The 26,987-nt window shown below is 41.3% G+C and overlaps 1 protein-coding gene across 1 annotated transcript; it reads left to right on the top strand.

The window, feature by feature from the left end:
* Window positions 1–213: 213 nt before the first annotated feature.
* LOC122766943 (liprin-beta-1-like) lies at window positions 214–26,985 on the top strand. Its single transcript, XM_044022214.1, has 25 exons — window positions 214–353; window positions 9,960–10,042; window positions 12,739–12,944; window positions 14,446–14,526; window positions 15,207–15,320; window positions 15,408–15,518; window positions 17,149–17,241; window positions 18,765–18,864; window positions 20,025–20,086; window positions 20,172–20,238; window positions 20,875–20,993; window positions 22,106–22,179; window positions 22,411–22,438; window positions 22,667–22,841; window positions 23,529–23,664; window positions 23,755–23,871; window positions 23,965–24,115; window positions 24,418–24,529; window positions 24,612–24,700; window positions 24,780–24,902; window positions 24,976–25,101; window positions 25,172–25,360; window positions 25,451–25,609; window positions 25,743–25,808; window positions 25,906–26,985. The coding sequence occupies exons 1-25, from the start codon at window positions 220–222 to the stop codon at window positions 25,993–25,995; spliced, it is 2,805 nt and encodes a 934-aa protein (XP_043878149.1). The 5' UTR covers window positions 214–219; the 3' UTR covers window positions 25,996–26,985.
* Window positions 26,986–26,987: the final 2 nt, after the last annotated feature.

Genomic DNA, 26,987 nt, shown 5'->3' with positions numbered 1-26,987 from the left:
TGTGACACAGAAACAGCATTTACTTTTACAAAATTTCAATCCCAAAACAGAAAAGAAGATCACAGTGTTGTAATGTAACAAAGTACAAATACTTTGCTATCTATCTTTCGAACGAGGAAGTCCACGCTTTTAATTTGAAAGTCCAACCAAGAGACTTCCTGTTTGCTGCCGTCGTCTTCTCGCTAGCTTGACGTCGCTGCGTGTGTTTGTAAAGTTTGGATGAAAAAGTCGACTTCAGTCACTAAATTCAATGGGAAGGTGAACGTTCACGATGAAGCCGCGCTCATAGTTCGGACTGAACTCGGCTGTACATCTGCGGGAATCCTCGTTTACATTTCCTGGGCTCGAAAAGTGTAAGTTTACGATTTATAAAGTTGTTTTCAAACATTTTTCCACTTCACATTTAAACGGGATTTAAACGTCCCGCGATTGTTAGCTTAAACTAACGATGTTGAAGTCTAAGCTAATTCTTGTGTTAATGTCATTAAATTTTGATTTGACGTGGTTAAATATGCTGTGTTTGTTTTGGCTGATGTCCTTACAGAGAGTTGACCCTTTTTAAATCTCTATTTAATGGGTATTGTTCCTTTTTTGTCTGCTGTGGATAAAATATTATATTTCCCAGGTGTGCTATTAGCTTATAGTTTGTTACGTTTGTGTTAGCTTATATGTTTAGCTTCTTTTCTAGCATATTTACTGTTTATATGTGGGGATTACATTGTTATTTTTTTCTAGGTTTTTTTAATTATTATTAATAACACACATTCCGGTAGTTTGTATCTGTAGGATTTATAGTTTTGTATAATTTTGATTCATTTTTAAAGTTTTAGTTTATGTTCATACTCTGCTGAACTAAGCTAAACAATAAAGTAGATATGGGTAAGATATGTCACGATTATTCATTGAAAGCTTACATATTATCTAGTCGTACGAAACATTACTAACATTACCAAAAAACTATACTAATCGTACCACAAATAGATACATGAATGTTATCTGAACATTTTAAAGTGAAAACCAAGAAAAATATCGTCATGAATTACGATTTCTTGGAAGAACGGGAGAGAAGCATTTTTAAAAAAATGCTTCTTTACTTTCTTCATTATTATTCTAAAAATGGAAATTCACTGTGAGACATGATAGTGTCTTATATTTGGCTCTTTCTAAACAATAGCATTGTTACTTAGATTTCTTAACAGCAAAGTTCTTATCCTGCTTTCCATAGAGATTGAAAGAAAACAGAATACTATGAGATAATGTCATTTTCCCCCCAGTCTTCAAAGCAGTGAATTCATGCTTTTTAAATTTAACCAGAGCTGATTTATGCCTCACATGTCCATTAATGTAGTTGCCAAATACTGAATCATTGCGGTGAACCTCCAGTTAGACTCAGTTCGGTTCCCAGCTGCAGATTCGGCAGAGGAGACGGGCTATTTTAATCTGCTGCTGGTACAACGGTGGCTTCTTTCATTATCAGTCTCAGACTTCTGCAGCCTTGTTTGTGAAAACCTTTTGTAGTGTACATTCGTTCAGGAAAAAAAACCTCCCTCCTGAGGCGCTGCATGACCTGCTGGCAGCCCTCCACTCTGAATGCGTCTGATGATGTGTCGGCTTCCAGGCAGAGAAACAGAAAACAAAAGATTTTTATTCCCCTTCTCTTCTCCGACAATAACCATATTTGTACGTCCCAGCACTCTCCTCAGCTAACGTTCCACAGCTCTGGAAGCTGTTGCACGTTTTGTCACGCAGCCATATTTGATGTCACAGTGGGGGAACTTGTACACTAAACACTTTTATGCTCTGGTATTTTACAGGCAGGAGTAAATAAAACGAATCTCCTGGCAGTTATTGCTCAGTGAGGTAGAGGCAAAAATGGAGGCTACAAAGTTGATACGCTTTAACATCAACATGCAATGATCCTGGGGAAGAGATTCTCGGTGTGTGGAGGTGTCACTTTTAAGGCTACCTCCTCATTACTCTGTTATTGTTTAAAAATGCATATGTTCCACTCAGGAAATGTCTGCCTTCCACCATGCCCCTGTAGAAAACATAAAACCTTGTAAACACTGCTGGCTCCATTTTTGTTTGAAAACTCTGGGGCAGTTTAGTCTGGATGGGTAGAAATGGAAACCTTAACTTCCTGATCGGTCGTTAGCGACCACAACTTGTCTGACACTTTGCCCAAGTAAAAAGTTGTCCTTAAACAGCATTTTGAGACTCCAAACACTGCAGTACATATGCCAGGCCTGTATATGGCGCTGTAACGCTAGGGAGATGGGGCTAAGTTGTGTATTGGTTGTATTCATGCAAGTACGAGATAGACGTTTTGAGATTTTTGAGCGTTTTAGTGCTTTGTATGGATGAAAAAGCCGATAAAATATAAACCAGATTTTTTACCATTGTTGTTTCGAGTATCAGAACTATATCCCGCCCCTGTGGTGTGAGGGGTTAACAGACGCTGTTTTAACGTAATCGGACACACCAGAGTCTTCCCAATTTCAAATCGTTAAGTAGTAAAAACCTTTTCAATATTTATAGCTGAGGAGCAAAACATCGCACACACAACAACGCTGACAGTCCATCTCCTTATATTCTGAAGTCATGTTAAATGGCGCGTGTTTCGGTAAGATCACAAATCCCTGGAATCTCCTCCCTGAAATCATAATTGTAAAGCGTGTGGTCCTGTGTCTTGACTGGATCATCTAATCTGTGCTTTCTGAGGATTAAAACATTGAAAATTGTTTGCAAAGTTCGTTGTGTGTCTGTGGTCTCCCAACTGAGAATCAACTTCCTGTTTACTCCAGCACATACCCAGTGCACCTCAATAGTCACATGATTTGTATTTTTAGTTGTGGATGTGGATCATTTTTTTTGTTTTCAAATGCTAGTAGCATGGATGTTCTCCAAGTCACATGATGACATGATGTTTCTGAAGTTAAATCAGTATCAGCAACTTCAGGATTTTAATTAAAGACCAACTTTATGTGAACTTTTGAATGTGTCTGTAACTCAAGGAAGATTAATACCCCAGTGATTTTGCTCTGTGATGTAATGAAAGCCGTGCAGTGGCTTTTTTTTGAGTTTGGAGATTTGACTGTTGTTGTTGCAATCAGTGCTGGGTGTACTGGGAACTGGCCGTTTCTGACCAAGAGGAAGACATTTTTCCAGAATGTGCCAGGAAACGCTTCCTGACAGGGCCGAGTGAGGGTCTTCCTGTGTGTGGGGATGCCTCCATGTCAAACCTGTTTATGGTTTTAGGTCCTTCATGAGCTGAAACCATAATGTCTATTAATGTGATGGTGGAAAAAAAGGGGAGCTGCTTTTGTGCTGAAATCTTGATAACAAAAGCAGAGAGGTGTTTTTTCTTGGCCAGATGAGGTCTCTTACACAGTCGCTCCAGCCCCCTTTCCACTATCCTCTTTACTTTTTTCCTCCTCCAGTGTGATCGCTCACTGTGATGTAGTTGGAGCCACGTGGAAAAACTGCAATAACTTTGGATTAGTGTCGCAGCGCTGCCATCGGAGTCTGAGAGAGACAAAGACTTATTTGTGCCACCACCGCTGGTGCTGCTGCAGTAGTGAGTGAGGAAATAAAGCACCAGTTTAAAGGCAGGGCCGTTGTTTCTGTCAAACAGTCTGACCTCACAGCAGCTCAGACTAAAGGTCTGACAGACCACCTCTCTGGGGGGGAAGAGTAAACAAAAGCAGGGTGTTTGACTGGAGGCTGGATTTCATGTGGCTCTGGATTCCAAAAGTCCATGACGTCCAAGTTTTCTCTACCAAAACGAACTTGTGTAGCTGCACTGGAACAATCAGTTTGTCAATCAAATATTTTGATTAGTAAGTGAAATTGTTTGGGCTTTGAACAGACAAAAAGACATTTGAAGACATTTCAGTTTCGTACACTTTTCACTATTTTACATCCATAACAATTAATGAAGAGAATAATTGGAAAGTTGCTAACTAATAGAACAGTTTAACTGAGCCCCTAAACCACTTTCAGGGGAAAAACGATAACCGATACTTATACCGATGTATTTACGTTTTTCCCTTTGTCCAATTGCTGAGGTTATTTATTCTCCCCTGTGGTGAAATTAACATAATATTTTTCATACTCGTGTCATAGCAAATGTAGATATACATTTTCTTCATTGTACAAAATAATGAGACATTAAAATATAATAGTTGTAGAGGGCGCCAGCATAGTATTCAAGGAAGTAGCAGTAGTGATTTGTCTTATCTGGGGATCTTGTCATGTTGGTCAATATGCAATAATATACAGCCAATATTGCCGCTACCAATATCATTCCGATAATACCGTTCATCCCTAGTGTATTTGAGTATCTAGTAATGCTATTCCCTAATGCAGTTGCAAATCTTTACAGTTTAAACTATTAAAATTATACATGTTGTGTTGTCTGGTCAAACACCAGCTACTGCATTCAAATCTTGCCATTGGCTGTTTCCTTTTTAGCCTTAAACGGCTAAAAAAATAAGCAATTTTCCACTTTCCACTTTTACCCCTTCTGAATGTTGCACACTGGACCTTTTTATTTATAAAATACAGCTCCCTAAACAGATTTCCCTGCCAAGTTGTATGTCAGTACTTCACGTTCATTACTTGTAGCATTAACAGAGTTTTGAGCGGTCAAAAAGCAGCATAATGATGGACAGCAGCTGACGTAATCCTCCATTTTACAGTTTTTAGGGCCATTTTATCTTCCCGGGTCAGACCCATACTGTGTTGTATATCATTGTTATGTAAAATATCAATGATGGAATCTCTTATTCATTGTGGTACAGTAACAGTCTGCCGCTTAAAGCCTCTGCTGTTTCTACTCTGAGCAAGTTTACATCTGAAATCCACAGCTGTATCACAGCTGGAGCTCCACTGTTGGAAGCGAGTGTGTGTGTGTCTTTCAGGGAACGACCACTCAGCACAGGGTCAAGTAATTTTACTTTTCAGATGCACACTGTCCCTCCCCCACTGTATAGTTCCCATACTATATCCTCACCATCTGGTTGATGTTAAAGCCAACACACAGCAGCAGAAAGCTCAAGCCAGAGTCTCTACTGATTCATAAAACAAAATCTAAAGTATCTTACTTTAGTCAGATACAATAAATACTTTAATTTGATGCCTTTTTACTTAACTTTTTTAAGTGCAGTGAGCAGAAGTGGATTCACTGTGCAGAGATTAATGGATCCTGGCAAAGAAGTTAATCTCTGGTCTTTATCCGGTAGAGAATTTTATTGTCTCCGTCCCAGATTATATTTGCTGCTTTTCACACATTAAGCTAAGGGTAGTTAAATAGAAGAAAAAATATATTGCGGGGACTCAAGCGAGTTAAACATTCTCCCAATTTAAACTTGTTCATCCATCTCGCGTTACTGTGATGGATAAAGCTCCTTATATTATTCTACTGTTCTCTAAAAATCAATAGATCCCTTTTCAAAAAGACCAAAGTCAGCAGTGCAGTTTGTGCCTGTATAATTAACAGTTAAGTTAGGGTCCTAAGTCGAGTGAAAAAAGTAATTTATATCACAATATTTCACAGAATTTCCACATCCTCAATCCTCAAAATCATGATACAGCTAGAAAATGATCTCACATACCTACCTATGCTAACTACGCTAGAGAGATTTGTTGACATTTGTGTTTCTTTTGTTTGTTTTTAGCTTTTATGTAAGACATGTAGTATAAAGTATTAGAATGACCACGATCATTCATCCGAGGAAAAAAGAATCAGCATTTTGAAATGCTGATAATGCTAATTTATTTAAATTACAGCCTGCACATTCTATTAATGTCTATGTTTATGGAAAAGTGGTATAAGTGTAGATTGGTACCTTAAACTACCTCTACGGACGGAGAGAGTGGACACTGGTCTCCAAAGTTTTTGATTTTTGATTGCAGTAACCCGTTTTGAACATTAGTTACAATTCCTGCATTGAAACAACTCTTAAATTAAAGTAATTAAAGTAACCAAGTTTCAAGAAAACTGGTTGGGTATTTTGACATATCCACCTTGCTAAAGGTAAATATGTAATTTTTAATTGAGATTTCCGGCCGCCTTGAGGAATTGACTCTAAATAAACAACATGATAATGAAGGAAGATGTCGGACAGTGCGTCAGTAAATCTTATTTATGTGTCTTTTAGGATGTTTTAGAACAACAATGGAACACTGTGACTTGGCATAACAAGAGGACACACACACACACACAGGAAGTTCTTGTTTGTTTTAGCTCTTTTCTGTGTTGACGAGTAGAGAAATACCAACTGGCCTGATGTCTTAGCTGAAGTCCTGATAAGTTTTAGTGTGAAGCTGTGCGTGGCTGGGTGTGGGGTCACAAGTCTCAGCAGAGGTCAGCGGAGATGTCGGTACCAGGGGTTAGTGTTTGGTTTTCAGGAGAAATAACCTGCTCAGGAATGTGTGTGGTGCTCACTCGCACTCTGTGGCATCATCCATCATCGTGATAACTTCATTGAAAACACTTACTCACATGGCTGGATACAGAGGTGGATCCTCCTCTCATGAGGTTTTTGATCTGAAAGATTTTAATGGGCCTGTTTCGTCCCTCATGTGAGAAGAAGTGGAAAATAAAGTCTTCGTAGTCCAAAATCCAGTTTAATTTTCTGCCGCATTACACACATTATTATTTACTTTAGTTTTTTAAATTTCTACTTTGATTCACTTTCAAACAGAAATTGACTGTTAAGAAGCTTTGCTTTCGAAGGATTTCCCATGAGAAGCAAAACCAAAAATTGGTGGTGATGCTACCTAGCTACATTTACCATACATCAACTATTTCCCTCATAATATCAAAACTAATTTGACTTTATGTCGTCATATGTGCTGTATGCCTGTGATTGATTGATATTCAACTGTATTTGCATAATTTCTTATAGATTTAGCCAAGCTCATGCTAAGATATATTGTTTACCAACTATATTTAAATTCCCAACCTCCAATTTTGGAGAAATTCCCTTTAATTCCAATAGAATGTTTCCAGTTTTGAGAATTTCTGGTGTTTTAACAACCCTACTGATACCAATATTAGTCAGCCGATATTGGCTAATGTATATAAACTGTTTTGTCATGAAATATTATGTTAATTTCCTTATGGAAGAGGCTAAATTACTTTGAAGTTGGATGCAGGGAACACGTGTGTGTGGGTATATATATATATATATATATATTGGTATTGTTAATCAGCAAAATCTAATATCATGCATCCCTAGATTTTTTTTCTCTACCATGTTTTGGTTATTTAACTGTCAAATATAAATGAACTAATAATAAGTATCCAAACTAATCTGTATTACTGACTCAATGTGTTTAGGATAACGATGACCTGGATGAATGAGAATCTACACAGAACAGAAAATTCGCCATGAGACTCAAAAACCCCGATTTGATGTGGCTTTTCCTACAAGAAAGGGTGACCTTAGTCTGTAAGACACAAGAACACTGATTTACCTCATCTTAAAAATGTTATAAATCCATCTCTAAACCCCGTGGACACTCTGTGACCAGAAGAATACTCAGGATAGTTAAGTTAAATGGGGCATATGATGGCACACACTGGTTTTTCCCCTCTCTTCAGACCATTTGTTGTTTTCAGCAGTCGCACAGAGCATGAAAATATTTGAATTTGCAACAAAAACCCTCTGGAGGAAAAGCAGCTGACCAAACATATCCCCCTCCCCGCTGAGAGTGAGTGATGGTTTTCTGTCATTTTCCGGAAATACCTGTGGAGGAGAAAGACTGTGACCCCCGCTCCCCCATGGGAACTATAAACTTTTATTGGAAAACAGGTTCTTGTATTTTGAAACCTGAGGTATTGTTTGGTTAACCAGAGTCATGTTTTTTCCTGCTTTAAATTACGCTGCGAATGTGTTACGTTTTTTACGAAACCTACTCGCCTGTTTGCAGCATGTGAAGTGGAATTAGGTGGATGCAACTCTTGAAGGCCCCCTCTGTTCCCCCTCCCAGCCCCCTCCTCATGCAGACGCCATGGACTTAATTACACACCTCATACCCATGTTTTTTACCATGCTAGGTGTGACACTGTGACCCTACGCGGGGAGGAAATTAAGTAAACCCCCTGCCCTCCCCGCTACCATGGGACATGAGGACAAGTAAAGCCACTGTTTTGTTTTCTACCGTTTAAGTTCTGGGTTTTTTAGCTTCTCTCTCCCACCACAGACGTCTCACTGTTGTCTCAAGCACCTCAAATCGCGTTAGGTTTGCAGTGATGAGTGCTCAGTGAGAGTACAGGACAGCCATGTGATAAGCATTTTGAAGCCAGACACCGTCGTCACAGGGGCTGCTGACCGACTTTGTTGTGGAAGTTTGAGATGCCAAACATGCCAATGCTACGAGGCACCGGGACCCCTGGGAGAATAACACCATTATTCCAGATAGGAGCCCGCACATACGCAGCTGCGATTGGTTGGTTCTGCAGGAAACGGGGCCTGCTGGGTAATTCACCCCCGGAGATTTCACTTTGTTTTTCGTCTCTCAAGCAGTCCAGTGTTTGACAAACCTCGGGGTTAATTTAATGCAGTAGTTGTTTTGAGAAAGAAGAACAGGGGCTTGTCTTACATGATTAGTGATAATGCACTTATGGAAATGGATGGAACGTACAAGCGGGGCTTTTGTAGTTTCTTTGCCCCTTTACATAAGGGGCAAAGAAATGCAGAAACGCGATCCTGGCAACTAACAAGTGTTATTTGTTACTGATGTAATGCTTTATTCGTCACAGTCGTGGCTTCAAACTCCAAAATGTTTATTTAATGCCCAAACAAGACAAAGAGAAACAAGAAAAGTTAATTTAGAAGTCACTATCCAAGTAGTTGTCTGCTATTTTTCTTTGGAAGCTAGGGCTTGCCTGCATCTAAAAGAAATACTACTGAGATTTTCAGTGGGAGTGGCCAGGGTGAACAGGATTAGAAATGAGAATATTCAAGGGACAGCTCAGGCTTAATGTTTTGGAAATGAAGGAAGAGAGTCAAGGTTGAGATTGGTTTGGTCACGTGCACGAGGTGATTATGTTGGACAAAGGATGTTGAAGGTGGAGAAAACAGGAAGACCATAGAAAAGCTTTATGGATGTGAAGGAGGAGGACATGAGGACAGTTGGCGGCACTGAAGAGGACACAAGTGATAGGGCAAGGATGGAGGCAGATGGTGCGCTTGTTCTTTTGGCGTCTCCCTTTAGTTGTTTGGACGAGAATGTGGTGAGAAAAGTTTATCGGATAACAAACCTTGAAATGCCAACGTCTTCAGATGTCTTGTTTTTTTCCACACAAACCAAATAATCTAATTTAATTACCATTTTACTATCTTAGGGGAGCTAAGAAACCTTAATACAGTGACATTTAAGAAGCTGAAATTAGATAACCGTTTTTATCAAACACAGTGAATTGATGACCCAACCTAAACTATACAGACTTTCTAGTATTCACGTAAACAGACTTTTTCCTGCCTCTTTACAAACTCCCGGCCACGAGTCTTGAAAACGACTGTAAAAATGTCTTAAAGATAAAATCTTTTATCTTTTTTTCACATATTTCACATGCTTTTCTTTGACTGAAGCCAGCACACTATTTTTTTATTGTCTTTGATAACGACAGACTGTACATTTCCTCATTATTTTAGAACCTGCCCATGACCTTATTTACTTCACCCAGTGGTTCCTTTTCAGTATTTCTTTCTGTTTTAAAGCTACATGGACACTGAAAGTCAGTTTGCTAATCTTATCAGCAAAAAAAAACTTGCCTTGCTGCTGCCTCTGTTATCTGACTACTGTACATTTTGGGAAGCCTCCTAGGAGTCTGTTATTCTTTAAAGTCTTGGCGTTTGCAGATCTCTTTGTGGATCCTCCTCCTTTCTTTTTTTCTTTTTTGTGCTCCCTCCTTCATCTCTTCTTCTCTCTCAAAACCTCTTCCATAGATCCACTGCACAGGAGATGATGATGTCTGACGCCAGTGACATGTTGGCAGCGGCCTTGGAGCAAATGGATGGAATCATAGCAGGTAAACCACACTGTTCACTTGGACTTTTAAGACCTGGCCACAGCACTTGAGGTGGGCATGGCATGCTATGGGATACTATGGGGTTGAGCCACATCTGGAAGCTATTAAAGTGCAAGCTGGGAATACTATGTCCAGTGGACGGCAGCAAAACGTGCCCCCATCTCCTCCTCCTCCTCCTACTTGAAATTTAATGTAATCCTCCTGAATATACATAAAAGTTTGGAACAAAGCTGAAGCTGTGCTGCAGGGCCACTGGCTCTCTTCTGCCTCCGCTGGATTACGCCACCGAAAAGAAATGAAAGTTTCCATTGTCCCCGCAGTGACGGAAACTAATGATTATCCAAGCTCCGTGAGTTTGGAAGTAAAACTCGCACTCGGGGAACTTTTAGCCACACTCTCACTGAAACATAATGGTGCAGCTGCAGATGAGCAGAGCAGTGCTGCCGTTTCAGAGTCCCTACTTTTCCGCTGATGTGTGTAATTATAGCGCTGACCTTTCCAATAGGAGCGAGATGGCTTGATCACATGACACCGCCCCCCCCTCCAACCTTTGTTTCCACAGAAACCACAGCCATCATCAAGTCCCACTCCCACTGCCGCTACTGTGTGGAAGCCATGATTGTTGGGACATTCAGTCGTGTAGTTGTCTCTTTGTTAGCACTGGACGTCTTCATTATGGCTGACATTTAAGACGGATGACAGACGGCGAGGAGGGAGGAGGCCCGAAACACACGCACACACACGCACGACGGGAACATCACACACTCGAGTTCAGTCAGCAAGAGAAACCTGGGAAATTTTACTTTCGACACAAACGAGGACATTTAATTATCATTATTCGATTATACTGTCATCTGATGCGGGATAAATCGCAGCCAAACATGTGCTGGTCCAGTATGTCGGTGGCTGAGTGGGTGTGTGATGAAGACGCAGGGAGACAGAGAGTTTATCAGCGAAGTCGTTGATGCTGTTATTCAGCCGAAATGTCTTCATGACGGCCATTAATCAAAGTATTTCACTAAGTGAATCAGCAGGACTGGATAAATTGGTCATGGCAGTTTAACCATGAGGATTATTATTACTATCAGAATAGTTTGCCTCCGTCACATGCTGTGGTTGCACACTGGCTTATATGCCTCTCATTAGATTTTTAACAAAACCATATTTGTATAGACAGATGTAGAAACCATGTATAGGGCATGTGATGTAAATTGATTAAGGCACAGTTTGGAGAAATAAAAAGTGTAGAATTTTGGATTGAATCCTCCCTGTAGCTCACTCTACACGGATGGAACAGAAGAATACACTGATATAATTTAAACAAACAAGGTTGCTGGAGCTGTACGGTTACCATGGAGACAACGAGTGCACCCTTTTGTTGAAGCAAATTGAAAAAACTTTGTTGGGCAATAATTATCAAAGCTGTCGACTGACGGAGAATGAATTGAGGACAAGTACAAGTCAACGCCACCTGTAAACCCTAAACATCGTGTAATATAGGGACTTTTTGCTGCTATGAACCGATCCCAATTATGTACGTTTTGTTTCCCTGAGATCAACTGCAGAGGTTGTTCAGTGTCGTCTTCACTGAATTTAACATAAGACGTTGTAAACTTGTGTCACAGCAGATGGAGATGTACATTTTTATATGCAAATGAGAGGTAGCAACCTATTCAGCCTACTTTTTAAGTTATTAGTGATATCGGGGGTACATTGTACAGCAAATATCGTCCGATAACGATATAGTGCAAATACTTTGTTACTGTACTTAAGTACACAATTCACTTTGTTATTTATATTTCTAGCAACCTTTACTCCACCTCTAACTATCTTTGTTACTCGTTACTACCAAATACAATCATAAGAAGAAGAGTTGGTATTATGGTCTGTATTTATATAGAGCTTTTCTAGTCTTGATGAGCTGCTTTACACTATAGTTTTCACCCATTCAAACGCTGCAACGTGGGGTGTCTTGCTAAAGGGTACATATAGACTAGCAGAGCCAGGAATTGAACCAACTGCCCTCCTAGATGAAAGACAACTCGTCCGACCACTGATCCCGCTAAGACTGCTAAGTTGTGATATCAGTATTATCAAGCTGTTTCTACTATAAGTCAGGCCATATGTGCAGTTATGCCATTGTCTGAACCACAGCTGATATTAATTAGAGATAATATGAACTGATCCTGTTGATAATATCGGGGGCGGTGAAGGTTGAGTGCAACGATGGCTGACGCTCGTCGTCGACAAAATGTGAAGAGCAGACAGAAATGTTGATGTGCAAACAATTAAGTGCATGTGTGCGTCAGTCTACAGCCAACTGTGAAGGTCGCGTGCATTTCGCAATCAATGACTTTAAAGGAAACCGCATGTTTTTTACGAATCTGAGGGAGAGAAAAAAAGAATTCTGCCATGTCTGTTGTCAGACCCCACGGTTAAGTGATCTCCTCGGAGGACGGAGGTGTTTTTCTTCCGCGTGGGGAAAAAAGTTCAGTAAACCGACATTTACGCCAACGCTACGATTTACAGCTTTGCCCTGTCATCGAGCCTCCACCACACCCACGCGTCACCCAAAGAAGCTTAAGTCATGAATTCTTCCCTTTTTTAAATCACACGCTGCCATTTTGTCTGTGAGAACTCGATACATGGGATTTCCATATTCAATGACTCAGCATCACATCTCTGTCTCTCGCCAGGCTCCAAGGCGATGGACTACTCCAACGGGCTGTTCGACTGCCAGTCGCCCACCTCGCCGTTCCTGGGTGGCCTCCGCGTGCTGCATCTGCTGGAGGACCTGCGAGCGGCGCTGGAGCTCATGGACAACGAGGAGAGGGACAACCTGCGGTGTCAGATCCCCGATTCGACCGCAGAGGGCCTGGCAGACTGGCTGCATGGACGATTGGTAAAAAAAGCCTATCTATAGAGTTCCATCTTTGAGCTCATGTCCACACAGGAAGTAGATGTTTGTGTATATATAGACATATTCAGACTTCTTCTGATATAAGATTTTACACAAATACCTGACATCCTTTACAACAGGGGCCTCAAGCTTTTAAATGATTAAATCTGATTAAAATATAACCTAGTGTATTATTGTTGTCCACTGTTGGTCAGTTTGGGCCAGTTTTCATTGTAATTTTGAAATAAGTGTAGGGTCGCAGGACGTCGACTGTTTGAGACCCCTGCTTTACAGTCATACCATCTTTCATCTTCTCCCACACACGGCGTTAACTGCATAAACTCGCACTTAATGAGTTTAATTAAATTATGAGAGCAAGGCTTAATCATTAGGAGTTATAATTATACAGCCGACTGTTGTGTGGGCTCATGAATTTAATCATAACTGGTCGGAAAAGACGAGTTGAGCTTTCATTCAGAAAATAATTGTTTGGCAGTATCACTGACTGGATAAAATAAAAAAGGTTCCCATCGTGGCTCATAAAACTAAATCACAAGGACTGTATGGTGGTGCACTAGACAGGATTTTCAAGTCACTTGCGTGAAATATTAATGTTTTTCCTCCATTTAAATGTGGTCACGTTCGTCCTCAAACCACCTTCAAACTGACTGTGTTCAGCCCCGAACTTAGAGCGGTCCACATGTGATTGGTTGAACTCAATGTCTTTGGGGCGGGGCCTCGTAGATTGCGATCACATTGAAGAGCGGAAGGTTACACTTGTGAATCTCAGAGAAACAGATGCAGTTCCTCCTTTTTCGACATCTGGAGGGAATGAAACTCAAATTGCCTCCCGAGTTTGTTGGAGTCATCAGATTTCAGCCTTCGCCTCATCTATCAGACCTGGCCAAGGCACACACACACACACACACACTGATGCAATGTGCTAAATACGGCCTCTGATTCTACTCGTCAGTGGAGAGTGAGAGGAAACATTTGTCATGATTCTCAATATTTTTTACGCAGAGATTTTAAAAACAATCTTCTACTGTTTGCAACAACTCCGACACGTTTATAAGAGGTCACCTGGTGTGAATTATCCCCCCGCTCTGCTTCTCATCTCGCGTTCCCCACCTCCCATATGCGGCTGTGTTTATTATATAAAAGTGTGCTGTTATGACGTGTGCCGTGAGTGATGGCAGCTTCTATAGGAGCCCTCCTGAAAATACTTTCCATCTTTTTTAAACCCGAGTCGACTCGGAGCCAGGGTCTTTGTTTTTCTTCCCTCTCCATGTGCAATATCTGAGCGAGCAGTTTGCTTTTGATTCGCCGTTCAAATAAAGTTAAACACGAGTTTAGTCACGTGTTTCTCAAACCATGCATCTGTTCTGTTCCTCAGAGGTTACGGGGGCGTCGTGGTTGTATAATTATGTGGTATAATATATATTGTATAATTATCATTTGACGGCCACGCAAATCAACGCTGTACTGTTTGTGATTTTTCTAGAGCAACGGACACGGCTCGGACGCCGTCTACCAAGAACGTCTGTCACGAGTGGAGAGCGACAAAGAGTGTCTAATTCTTCAGGTATTTTCCTTCAGGCGGGAAAACAACCACATGTTGAATGGCCAATTAAGTTGCATTATGCTCGTTTGATTAGCCATTTAGTGTTTGTACAAACACGGTTATGTTTTTTTTCCATATACGGTTGACGCGTAATCAGCCGAGTGTTTAAATATAGAAAATAATAAGATAGGAAAGGAAAAAAAAGTGCTGTTACACACTGAGCTCGACATATTTGCCTTGATAAGTCACCTGCTTGGTAACCTTTACGGCCACTTTTTTAAAAGCCATGTTGTTTTGTATTAAAATCAGATGTGCATGCTTTTTAAACAGTTGGAGCAGTGTTTCCCTGCTCCAGCACACCTGATTCAACACATTTTAATGAATTTAAACCAACTTGGCACATCATTTTTTAAATCTATCATATCCTTTCCCAGCATTTTGTGTCAAGCTTGTTCAAAACATGGCCTCTAAATATGAGCTGCAACAAATACCGAACAGCCACAATAAAAGAGGCATTATTGTAATTCCATTAAATTATGGTGCAGTTTAGATCAATATTAGCCTTGAACTCAGTATATCATGTCAAAATTTGGTGGAAAGATGGACAAAATGTCACCTTTTAGTCTAAAATCTCATGATTCAAAGTGAAGAAGCTGATTGAGAAACTGAAACATCAATATTGATGTGTCATTATCGTCCAGATAAGTGTTCTGACAGACCAGGTGGAGGTGCAGGGTGAGAAGATCCGGGACCTCGACTCATGCCTTGAGCATCATCGGGAGAAACTAAATGCTACTGAGGAGCTTCTTCAACAGGTGAAGCCTCCTCACCTTACCTTCCATCAGTCTTTCTTTTCTTTTCCTTTGCCTGTTAAAACTGTGATTTTTCGTCTCCGTCCACAGGAGCTGCTGAACCGAACAGCACTGGAGACGCAGAAGCTGGAGCTGATGACAGAGGTCTCGAGTCTGAAGCTGAAGCTGTCGGCCGCGGAGCGAGATCACAGGGGCGACGAGGTAACGGGACCTCGACGTGAACTTTGACGTTCTCGGCTGCACCTGTTATTTCATGTGACGTCTTGACTCCAGAGTCCTGGCAGCGGCCCAGTTATTGTTTTCACGTCGCAAAGGTCCGTCTCACTCAGCGGGAGGACTCTGATCTGTCAGTGTGAACTTCTTTAAGCTTTACAAAAGAGGCTTTACCAGCCATTCTGCTCCTGCAGCTGTTTCCTGGCAGAACCCCCGACCCACCCACCTTTACCTCTCCCCCTCTTTCTGGGCGTGACTTACAGTTTCCATACATTCTGTCAAGGAAATGGCAAAAATTGGAAAATATAGTGTGGTATTCCCAGACACTTTTATTTGTTTCCATCTGAGCAAAGCTGACATAGTGTATTTGTTTGACTTTTTAGCTCCCGGTTGAAGCTCACTTCACTTCTTCTCAGTGTGTTAACTCAGAGCACACACTCACACTCTCTGTGAAAATGTTGGATTTGACCTTCTGTAAAGAGGAAACATTTTACATTTTTGTGAAGGTATTTTATACACGTCACGGCAGCATTTGTAAAGTGATGTTGTTTTCAATCATTTGCAGCAAAAAAATAAGGATAATGTTATTAAAATCCATCCTCGGTGATCTGATTGCATGTGGATAAGTCCTCATAGCGTCACACGATCCAATCTGGTATAACTTAAACCTGTATTTAAATTAAGGAAATTGTGTTTTTTGGCCAATCTGACTGTACTGTTGGAGAGAAGCGGGGGGAAAGCAGATTCAGTAGCAACGGGAGTGAGTCAAATCTCTACTCCCGCTGCTGTAGCATGAAATAAGATTTTAGCCATGTTTGTGTGCTGGTTATTGTAAAACTGCCGCAGGTGAGCGGACGTGAGCTGGAGGACAGAAGCGCACGAATGTGTTCTTGGTGTTTTCAGAATCCGTACTTGGTGCAGCTCGGACGGGATCGGATCACTGAATGAGATCAAACGTTTACGTGGCATGTTTTTAAATGGTTTAAACACATTTAACACATTTGAACACACAATTATGGGGACATTTTGGTTCGTTTCTGCAATGAATACTAAGTTGTGGTACAATGTGGAAAATTTAACTACTTGCCAAACCATAACGACATTCATCACCAGGAAAATGCTTATAATCACTGCCATTTTCCCCAAAAATGTGGTGAAAACACCATGGTGGTAGCATGTGTTATGTGATTTTTAGCTCAGAGACGTGAGCTCTCACAGAAACATACCAGAGTAGCAAGTCATTCTGGTGACTGTGTTGCCTCATACAGTGCATGTGGTTATTTCATAAGTAATAAAGTGAGAACTCAACAGCCTTTTTTTAAATAAATGAGCTGTTAATGGTGTAATAGTCCACAGAAACAGCGATACACATTCCACTTAATGGCAGTAATGATGACGTTTCATCTTTTAGACGAGGATTTCAGCTTCTCATATTCTCTCCAGAGGGACATCAGTCTGAAAATTATGTTTTTTCTGCCTTTGGTAGGAATTCCTCCCCCGGTTTAAAAGAAAAAAAAATATATATATATATATTATATCAGACGTCTCCCCCGCACAGTGTCCATTAACCTTCCGGGTGCAGTTAAGTGCGTAATGCGAGTTGTTGTCTCCTCCTCAGGGTTTATACCAGGAAGTAACGGACCTGCGGTTCAAGGTGACTGACGTAGAGAATGACAGATTGCAGTGTGAGAAGAAATTCAGAGCAACCAAAGTGAGTGTTTGAAGGTCACAATTCATTTTTTTCATCATTTCTCCCTTTTGTTACTGCATACAGAGCTTGTCCTCCCCTTTTCTGCCCTTGTTTTCCTGCTTCTTCTTTCTGTTTTTCTCACGTCTTTGTGCCACATGCTAACCCGTGAAGCGTCCAGAGTGGAACACTTAAGTGGTTTGCTGGAGGCCGAGTGAACAAGGTCATATCTCCTCCTTCCTCCTTATCCTCTCCTCCTTTCTGGCCCCTTAAGGTCCTCTAAACCTGCTCCTTCTCTGCTGCTGCTGCTGCACTCTGTTTCCAGACTTTCACCACACTTGCTGTAAGTGCTTCGTTCTGAACTGATCACGGGATTTTGTTCCAGGTGCAAATCTTTATAGTAGCTTTTTGTAGCTATTAAAACCTCTCGACACATTAAAGTAATCTTCTCCTACTTTAAAGGCATTTTGCACATCAATGGCGGCATGAATTAGTAGCATGTAATTGTGATAATTTAGTCATTTGGAAGTGCTTTTTTGATGTACTCTCTTTACTCTGTAAATCTCTTCAGACCTGTACTAGTTTTAAAGTTAAAAGTGTGATATTTAACATTGGTCATAATCCAAAGGGCTAAGTTAAGTGCTAAATAAAGGTTTAAGTGACGAGAAAAGACTTGTGGCAGCTGCTTGTTACATACGTTCAGATTGTTTAGATGTTTTGCTCTGCAGTATCACACTGTTAACTTGTCATGGCTTTGAAAAGTATTATTGAAGTGCAAATCACTCGTGGTAAATCTAATTCCTGTTAAAACCCCTTTAAATGTGTCTTATGATAAGACTTTTTTGTTTTTGTCCAGTTTTCCGCTCTCCTGCTGCCAAACATTCACAGCATGACAAACAAGTTAAATTAAATCTAAAGCTACTGACTGGCTGTTTCTCACTAATGTCGGTTCAGAGGTTCACTCCACTCTTACACATGACATTCACTTGATTCGATTCAATGTGTTTTCTGAAAACTGATGTTTTTTCTGCCTCTGGGATGGGGGGAAATTTCCAGAATTTGAAATTAGTCAAAGTCACGCAGCGACTGAAATGTTCAAAGTCTCTGTCTGGGATCTGTAAATCTGACTCGCTGATGCAAGAATAATGCTTTACCTGAGATTATCATGTGTAGCTGACATGGACTTCTAATGTAGTCGAGCAGGGTGTTCTCCAGAAATAGATTTGCGTCTCTTTATTTTATTATTTTGTTGAAAAGAAACAGTTATTGTATATGTATCTGGTAGGGATGAACATTTCTAGTTAGAATGGAGTTTGAAATGTCATCGCTTCTGCTCGGAACTGTGAAGTTTCCAGCAGCGGCTTGAAGATGCATTCAAGGAATCTGTTCAATTTCATCACTTCTGCAAACACAAATAAGGTTGTCATTGATGAAAGCATTTTTTAATATATTACAGGTGTCACAGTTATAATGAAGGGAATGATTGAATACAGTTGATAAAACAAAGTGATGAAAAACCCTGAGACGTTGACTTCCTGTCGTCACAGGAGGAGCTGCAGCTTCTGCAGAGGCGGCTGGACGAGCGAGAGCTGGAGCTGATGAAACTGACGAACGAGGACAGATTGAAGACTGAGGGAGCAGACAGAGGTGGGGGGCTGGATGTAATCATTGTCTGCTTTTACACAAGGGATTGTCGAGGATTAGAGAAACGGACATTTCACATCCAACAAAAAAAAAAACAAAAACACACCAAATCTCCCTCCAGCAGCTTCATGGAGCAATAAAAGAAAGCAGTAGTTACTTATTTTGACTGTTTTACATTTCACAGACATTCTCAACACTGTGATTACTTTATCTTATCCACTGTGATGCTGAAGGAATTCCATTTATCTGAAGGGAGGGAGTCTCTCATTGTGGTGATCACATGCTTTACAGTGTAATCTAAATAATCTCAGGTTTTTGTTTGGACAAGACTCACGGTGTCTGTTCACTGGAGTTCACCTCCGACCTTTCTATCTTTTTTTTGAAGAAGCAATTAATTTTCCACTGGGTAAAGACGGTGCGTCATCGCTCAAAATCATTAAATAGAGGGAAAAAGTAGTGCTAAAAAGAAGTTATAATGTTGTATATATTACTATGATTAATGATTGCACAAAGTTTAACATGGTTCTTTTAAAAATGAGTTTTTAAAGAGCAGATACTCATTAGCATTGACCTTGGAAGTCGCCAAGTTTCCACTTTGGACTAATGATTATTTTCATCACTGATTAACCTGTGAAATGTTTTCTCCAATAATTGAATGAGTTGTTTGGTCCAAAAAAATATGTCGAAAAATATTCGACCTCGACTTTGTCCACAAACAGAAAAACAAAAACAGAAAGTATTCACATTTTAGGAGGCGTACTGGGACTCTGTAATGGAAAAGCGCCACAAGAAGCATAAACATCAGAGAACATGTTTTAATTATTGAAAAGAAAACTAACAAAATAGTTGCCGACTCATTTATTAATCCATGAACTGTTGCAGCCTTAGTTAGGCGGAGCTTTGATTTATTATTTTGTTTATTAGAAACAAGAGTCCTGTCTGGTTTTTCTAACCTTTTTTTCCTCAAACATTATGTTTTTGCTGCGTAAATTGCAATTTGCTTCGCTTTGTTTTGACAACAACGAGCTATAAACACCACACCGACACGTTATGATGTTGTACAGTCACAGTTTTCAGGAGACACAAAACAGCTCGTCTTTGTTTCTATTGTAGAGTTGAAGCTAAACAAACCATTAACTTGTTTATTTTTTCTTGCTGTGCAGATACAGAAATGTTAAAGATGAAGAGCGTGTTGGAGACTTTGACGTCGGTCAATGATGAGAAGGTACAGTGTGACGCGATGTTACTGTCGTCAGCTGCTTTTATAATATGTGATAATAAAAAGTGATATTATTCATGTTGACCGGCAGGAGAGAAGAATAAAGGAGCTGGAGGAGTCGCTTATAAAGTGCAACAAAGTCCAGCAGCTGGTTAGAGGTAACAGTTTAATAAAATCATGTATTAGTAACATTTTTAATTTTCACTTTATAAAAAGTTTGTTTGGAAACAAGTTACTAAAACATCTTTTGTGTCAGTAAAAAGTCAAATTTATGGGCTGAATTCACTTCCTGCTTCACCAGTGTAATGTTTTTCAGTTTTTCCTCGTCTTTTTAATATTTTGGTGTCTTTCACTTTTGGCTGTGGAAGAAAACAAGATATTAAACGATGTTACTGTTGCTCCGGGGAATCCGATTTAATTAAAAAAGAAGTTTGACAGGAAGGACTTCAGTCATAATTAAAGTAAATTGCACATAATGGAATAATGATGAAATCCGGATGGGTCCGGACTGACCTTCAAATACTGAAGAAGTCATATTTGAGAAGGGAAAAACCTCCCTCAAGAATTTCTTTTCATTTGATCCGAATTACTGAGATTGTTTTTCTTAATACAACATATTTTTTTTAATTAAGAAGTTACATTTTTCAGAAAAATTTGAAGTAACAAGATACTTTCATTCCCTAGTTTGGCGGAGGCAAACATGTCCAGGTTGACTTTATTATGAGACTGAAATAAAGTAAATAATCGGAGTTTGCTCGGTGGTTTTTCACCTCACTGCTGTTGCCTCCCCACAGAGAAGTTGAAGGAAGACGACTATGACGATATCCCAGATGATGCCTGTGCTCCCACAGCCATGGACGTGGATCAGGTCACGCTGGTGTCCGAGGGGGAGGCAGGAAGGAGCTTTGGCGAGGTAAACACAACCTTTGTCCACACAATTAGCTCACAGGATGAACCCAGACTGGAGGCTTCCTTTTTAGAAGAGAGAGAAAAAACACTGAAAAATGTTGACCTCCCACACTGAAAATGTTTGTGTGGAATTCAGAGCTTGTGTTCAGACTGTCTGTGGAGGTAGGAGTTCTCCGTAGGCAGCTGGACTTTGCTTGAGGGAAGTCTGAAGACATTTCCCCTCTCATCCTCTCAGACTCGTCCACACATTCAGGAAGGCGTTGAAAGTACACCACCTACTGTCTCACGCCCCGCGTTGCTTGACGTACGTAGACTCTTTGGTGAGACAATGCATAAGGAAAAGTGATTGTCCTTGGGACTGAGCTTGCTGCAAATCAATAAACGTGGACGCCATCATGGACGACGTGGCTCTTACAAGTTGCCCCTCTCATCTTAAGCCGTGTCGGCACATTCTAGTCCTTGAATTTGAGGAAATTGGTCCTGGAAAAACCTTGACGTGGGAACTGGGCTGGATTCTCGTCTAGAGAGTCGGGTTGTTGGTTTTCGCCCGATTCAAGGTGTGAAGATTCCTCTTGGAGGAGAAGTGAAAGTGTTTTTAACTTGACTCAAAAGCTACAGCTAACTCCTGAAGATGACCATGACCTGGATGACTAAGTTCTTCGAGATTCAATACTACTTTGAAAGTGTGGTGTGACGTAGTACTCCTTAGGATCCAATAGAGGCCGCTCATAAGGTTTCCTAATAGAAACTGTGATGTTTGTGGAGTAGTGAGGGAATTACAGGTTATTATAAATGAGTTTGAACGTTTTAAGAACCTTCACAGTGTCGTTAGAGTGTTAAAGTTGATCTTTTGTTGTTCTTAAAGTGTGTGTTGATCCTGTTTTTGGTAGAAAGCCCAGTCAAACATTGTAGGTGACTTGATAGTGTGTGTCTTCTGAGGCCACATCTGTTGTTGACTGATAGTTTCTCCAGGTTAATGTGAAAGGCTTCTGTCACTGCTCTTCTCTATGAATGTCTGTCTAACGCAGACATTCTTATGATTCCAGTCTGGTTATTACAGTATTTGCCGATTTAAAAAGTTAATCTCATTTTCCTGTGTTGTTGTTGTCGTCTCAGTCTGTTCCATGTATCGCCGTTCTCTCTGAAATGAACCAACTGGACAGAGAGCGACAGCTGCAGGCCACAGACAGGTAAAAAAAAAAAATCATTCCTGGAATTAAATCCAGCTTTAAATGTTGAGAATGTTTCATTTTTAATATGAAAACGGAATCACATGACGTTCTCAGCTGATGAATGAGGTTCGTTTTATTATTTGAGTTCTCAGCAATGTGACTTTTTATCCTGTGATTTGTCATAAACTAAACTCGTGTGTTTGAGGTGAAGCAGAGTTAACGCTTGAAAATCCCTTCTTTTTATTTCAGCTTGACTTTAAATGGCAGCAACATCCAGGTAAGACTCAAGTCTTCTTCTTCTTCTCTGATGTAGTTCTCATTTTCAGCAGCTTGAACTCTCAGAAGTGTGTGTTTATTTCCCTCTTGACCTTTGGCTCAATGATCCTCACGATTCTACTGCTTTTGAGAGAAAAGTCTGAAGACTTTGTCCCGTCCACAGTCCTACTCTGACCTCTAGTGGTCAAATAAAGCAACTGAACAATGTCTTCTTTCTTTCTCCTCTCAGGCAAACAACAAAGCAGGACCTGGTTCTCCTTGTTCTTCTTCTTCTTCTTCCACCAAAGCATCAAACGCCGCTCACAACGACAGTTTTGGAACAAAGAAGATTCGAGCGTCTTTCGGCCGTGGACTTTTAAAATTGCGCGGCGGAGGCAAACGCACGTCCAGCGCTCCGAATCTGGGTGAGGATTATTGTGTTTTACTGCGTTTATAGTCTTTATATTCATGACTGTTGCATGATGGGAGCTACTGGATCTCTATAATGTATAACTATATACATATATATCCTACTGTCAATCCTATGTCCTTATTTCTAGTGCCTTATTTTTTTATATTTAGTTTTTTCATGATCCAACGTCGTCAAAGTAAGAGATTTTCATTATTGCACAAGAAAATATCTTCTTTTGTTGTGTTTTGATAACACGGATTATTTAAAAACTGATTAATCTTCTCAGAAACGTGATACCTGCAGCTGAGTCACTGAAACTTTTTCTTTTTATTATGCTAAAGCAATTTTTTGGACTATTAATTTTTATGTTTTGATTCCTGGGTTTCTACATTCATTTTATATTAAGTACACTAGAGTGCAGTTTTTAAGAAATGGTTGTTTAATTGTATGAAAAGTGTGTTGTTGATTTTTTTATTTATGGATGGAAAAATAAGGAAATTGGCCACAAACTTTAGAGCTATTGGCTGCAGTGTTTCACAAAAAATCATCAACTACAGAGAAACTCATAATAGTCGACCTCTGGTGTTTAAAGTTCAGCGGTTTATCATCCACGATGAATCTGTCGTGTTGTGTTGGGAGTGTTGAACTTTTTATAACTCAGTGACGTGATCTCACCTCGTGTTTGTGACTTGCTCTCCAGCTGAGACGGAGCGTCAGGGCACAGATCACCTGGACTTGGCCGGAGTTCCTCAGCAAAAATCCCAGGACGGAGCCGCTCTTCTGTCGTCGCCGGAAACCAAAAAGAAATCCAAAGGCTTCAAGAGGTTCTTCGGCAGGTAAAGCGTCAGCGCCTGTCGTGTCGCGCCACGCCGCGCCGCGACGTCGGAGGGTTGTCTGCTAATGTCTGTTTTTCCCTCCTGCTGCAGACTGAAGAGGAGCCACTCCACCTCCTTCAACCTGGACGACGAGATGGAGTTCAGGAGGGGTGGAGTCAGAGCCACCGCCGGCCCTCGACTCGGGTGGTCGCGTCAACCTAAAGTCAGGTACGCGACAAAATACGGGAGCAGTTCTGGTAAAATCCAAAGCCTCTACTTTTATGTGTTTAACGCCGCTCTCTGTGCGCTCGCGCTCGCCAGCGCCGTCGACGTTCCTTTCTCGCGGTGGAGTCGAGAGGAAGTGTGCGAGTGGCTGCACGAGCAGGGGCTCGGCTCCTTCGCCGCTCAGGGTCAGAGCTGGATCAGGTCCGGACACACGCTGCTGCAGGCGTCCCAGCACGACCTGGAGAAGGTATGAGCGCCACCACCAGGTGTTTGAGGGTCTTTTTTTTCCCCTGGATTGACCCATTTTTTTTACAAATTTGCATTTATGATTCCATCCACTGCTGTTAGTTCACTGAGACGAACAGCAGGTGGTGCTAACGTTCTACATGTTTAATTTCTGCATTCGTCCACATTCAGTCACGTGATATAGTTGGTGATTAAATGATTAATTGTCGCAGTCCAAGAACTTTCATGATAGAACAGGAGGCAGGCGAGCGAAATGGGACGCAGCCTTTCTGAGTGATGATGATGATGATGGTGTTTCCTCAGGAGCTGGGTCTGAGGCAGCCTCTCCACAGGAAGAAGCTGCAGCTGGCGTTGCAGGCCCTGGCGTCAGACGAGGACGACCTGAGGGGGAAACTGGACCATAACTGGGTGACCAGTGAGTGTGACGTCATGGTCGTAGAAAACTGATGTGATGCACAGTTCAGGTGAGACGCTCAGGTTTGTCTTCTCTGTCCCAGGATGGCTGGACGACATCGGCCTCCCTCAGTATAAGAGTCACTTTGACGAGGCTCGCGTCGACGGACGGATGCTGCACTACATGACTGTGGTGAGTGACTTTATTCTCTCTCTGTCACAGAATAACTCGTTTACTCTGCCGTTAACCTCCTGTGATGCTCCGACTGCAGGAGGACCTTCTGTCTCTGAAGGTCGGCAGCGTCCTCCATCACCTCAGCATCAAGAGAGCCGTCCAGGTTCTCCGCCTCAACTCGTACGACACTAACTGTCTCCGGCGACGGCCGTCTGACGAGGTAACTCGCACTCGCGGCCTTCTTCTTCTTCTTCTGTGTGCACATTTAAGTTAAAAATCTGTGTCTTGTCCAGAACAACGTCACTCCAGCCGAGATCTCACAGTGGACGAACCACAGAGTGATGGAGTGGCTGCGCTCCGTGGATCTGGCCGAGTACGCGCCAAACCTGAGAGGCAGCGGCGTTCACGGTGGACTGATGGTGAGTTAACGCGTGTGGTCTGTGTACAGATGACAAACAACGGAAAGTGTGTCTGACCTTTTTGTCAAAGGTGCTGGAGCCGCGCTTCAACGTGGAGGCGCTCGCTCTCCTGCTCAACATCCCGCCCAACAAAACTCTGCTGCGGCGCCACCTGGCGACGCACTTCCACCTGCTCATCGGCTCCGAGGCCCAGCGGCTCAAGCAGGAATGTCTGGAAAACCCGGACTACGCCGTCCTCAGCGCCACCGCCAAGGTCAAGGCAGGTGTCCGGACTCTGCCAACAAAAATTCTGTATTTGTCTTTAAGAAGCAGCAGCAGCTTATCTTCTCTGTCTCTCTTTGTCTCGCAGCCGAGACGCTTGTCCTTCGGCGGGTTCGGCACTCTGAGAAGGAAACGCCACGATGAAGGCGAGGACTACGTTTGCCCCATGAACGTGGAAATGCCCAGAAACGGCAGCTTCCAGACGGGAGCGCGAGTCTACGACGAAAACATCGGCCACATGGAACGGGTACAAATAAAACTCAGCACCATCTTTAACCCTGTTTTTAGTATTTAACAACTGGTTTGGCACCAGAGCGAGTTCAAGTTGAAATTCTACTCCAAGTAAAGAGAAGACACTGTTCTTTGCGTCTTTTGCACAGATGGACGACTCTGAGGGAACAGTCCAACAGATCGGAGCTCTGTCTGAAGGAATCAACAACCTCACGGTGAGTTTGTGTCGTCATGTCCAACGAGACGCTCCGACGCTCGAAGGGAAAAACAAACAAGGCGGAGAACTCACCTGAGCTGGCGTTTGTGTTTCAGAACCTGCTGAAGGACGACGAGTTCTTCGTCCGCCATCAAGCGGCGGACGCAGCGGAGACGCTCGCGTCCTCAGACTCGTCTCAGCGTTAGCACATGTGAGAATTAACTACTTTTTTTTTTGTTTTTTAGTATTTCATGAGTCAGAAATCCAGCCGCCGTCGTCTCCGTCACCACATCATAGATATATTTATTGAAGCTGTCAAATATAAATGCATGAACAGTTAATGTACCGCTGGTTTTCTTTTATTACTCAACTATTTGTGTGGTTTTATGTCGTCACTGAGGACAGCCTACATTTAAATGCTTATATTTGTTTCCCCCCCTCAGCTGTGAGATTGGTCTCCACAAATAGAGAAACGTCCACAACCACGAGTGACTGAAATCATAATGTAAAAGGCCGGAGATCTACTCGCATTTTAACGTACAATTATTTCTACTAGTAATTTAAATCATTGGTTCTCACACTTCTTTATTTGCTGTGGTGTTGCCCCCTAGTGGACAACTGCAGTAATGCACATTTACTTTTTGAAACCCAAACACACGTCGACACTGAGTTAAAAATAGAGAATAGTAGATTCTGATGTTCACCTAATGTTTTAAATAAACAACATAGTGCTAATAACGGCCCAACTGCACTGTCCTTATTAAGGTACGTAAAAAGCAAGTATATCTCCGGCGCTGAGAACAAGTCAACATTTTGGGGAAATCAGGTTAGGTATTTGTTTTCTCATGACCAAAAACCTAGTTTCTGCATGCAATGGCTCCTAAAATCACCTTTTTTTTCTCCTTATATTTAAGCAAACAAGATAAAATGTTGCGTGTGTTTTAACTGCACAATTAAGATTAATTAACCCTTTATTTTTCACATCAGAGCTGATAATTGGATGAAGGAAATTAATATTTTTTATCAACTGTTTGAATAATAACAATTTCCTTGACTGAGGTTAAAATTAAATGTGTTAGGACTTAACTTTTCCCCAAAGTCTTAAAACTGTAAATCCCAAACGTCATCATCTCTGTTTTCTTGTTACTATTCTGCATTGTTTTTAAATTTTTGATAATAAAAAAAAATAAACCTTGTG

This window comes from Solea senegalensis, linkage group LG3 (assembly GCF_019176455.1).
Source record: "Solea senegalensis isolate Sse05_10M linkage group LG3, IFAPA_SoseM_1, whole genome shotgun sequence".
Lineage (NCBI taxonomy): Eukaryota > Metazoa > Chordata > Actinopteri > Pleuronectiformes > Soleidae > Solea > Solea senegalensis.
Note: the sequence above shows the minus strand (reverse complement) of the source record. Positions and strands in the feature narration are given on the sequence as shown.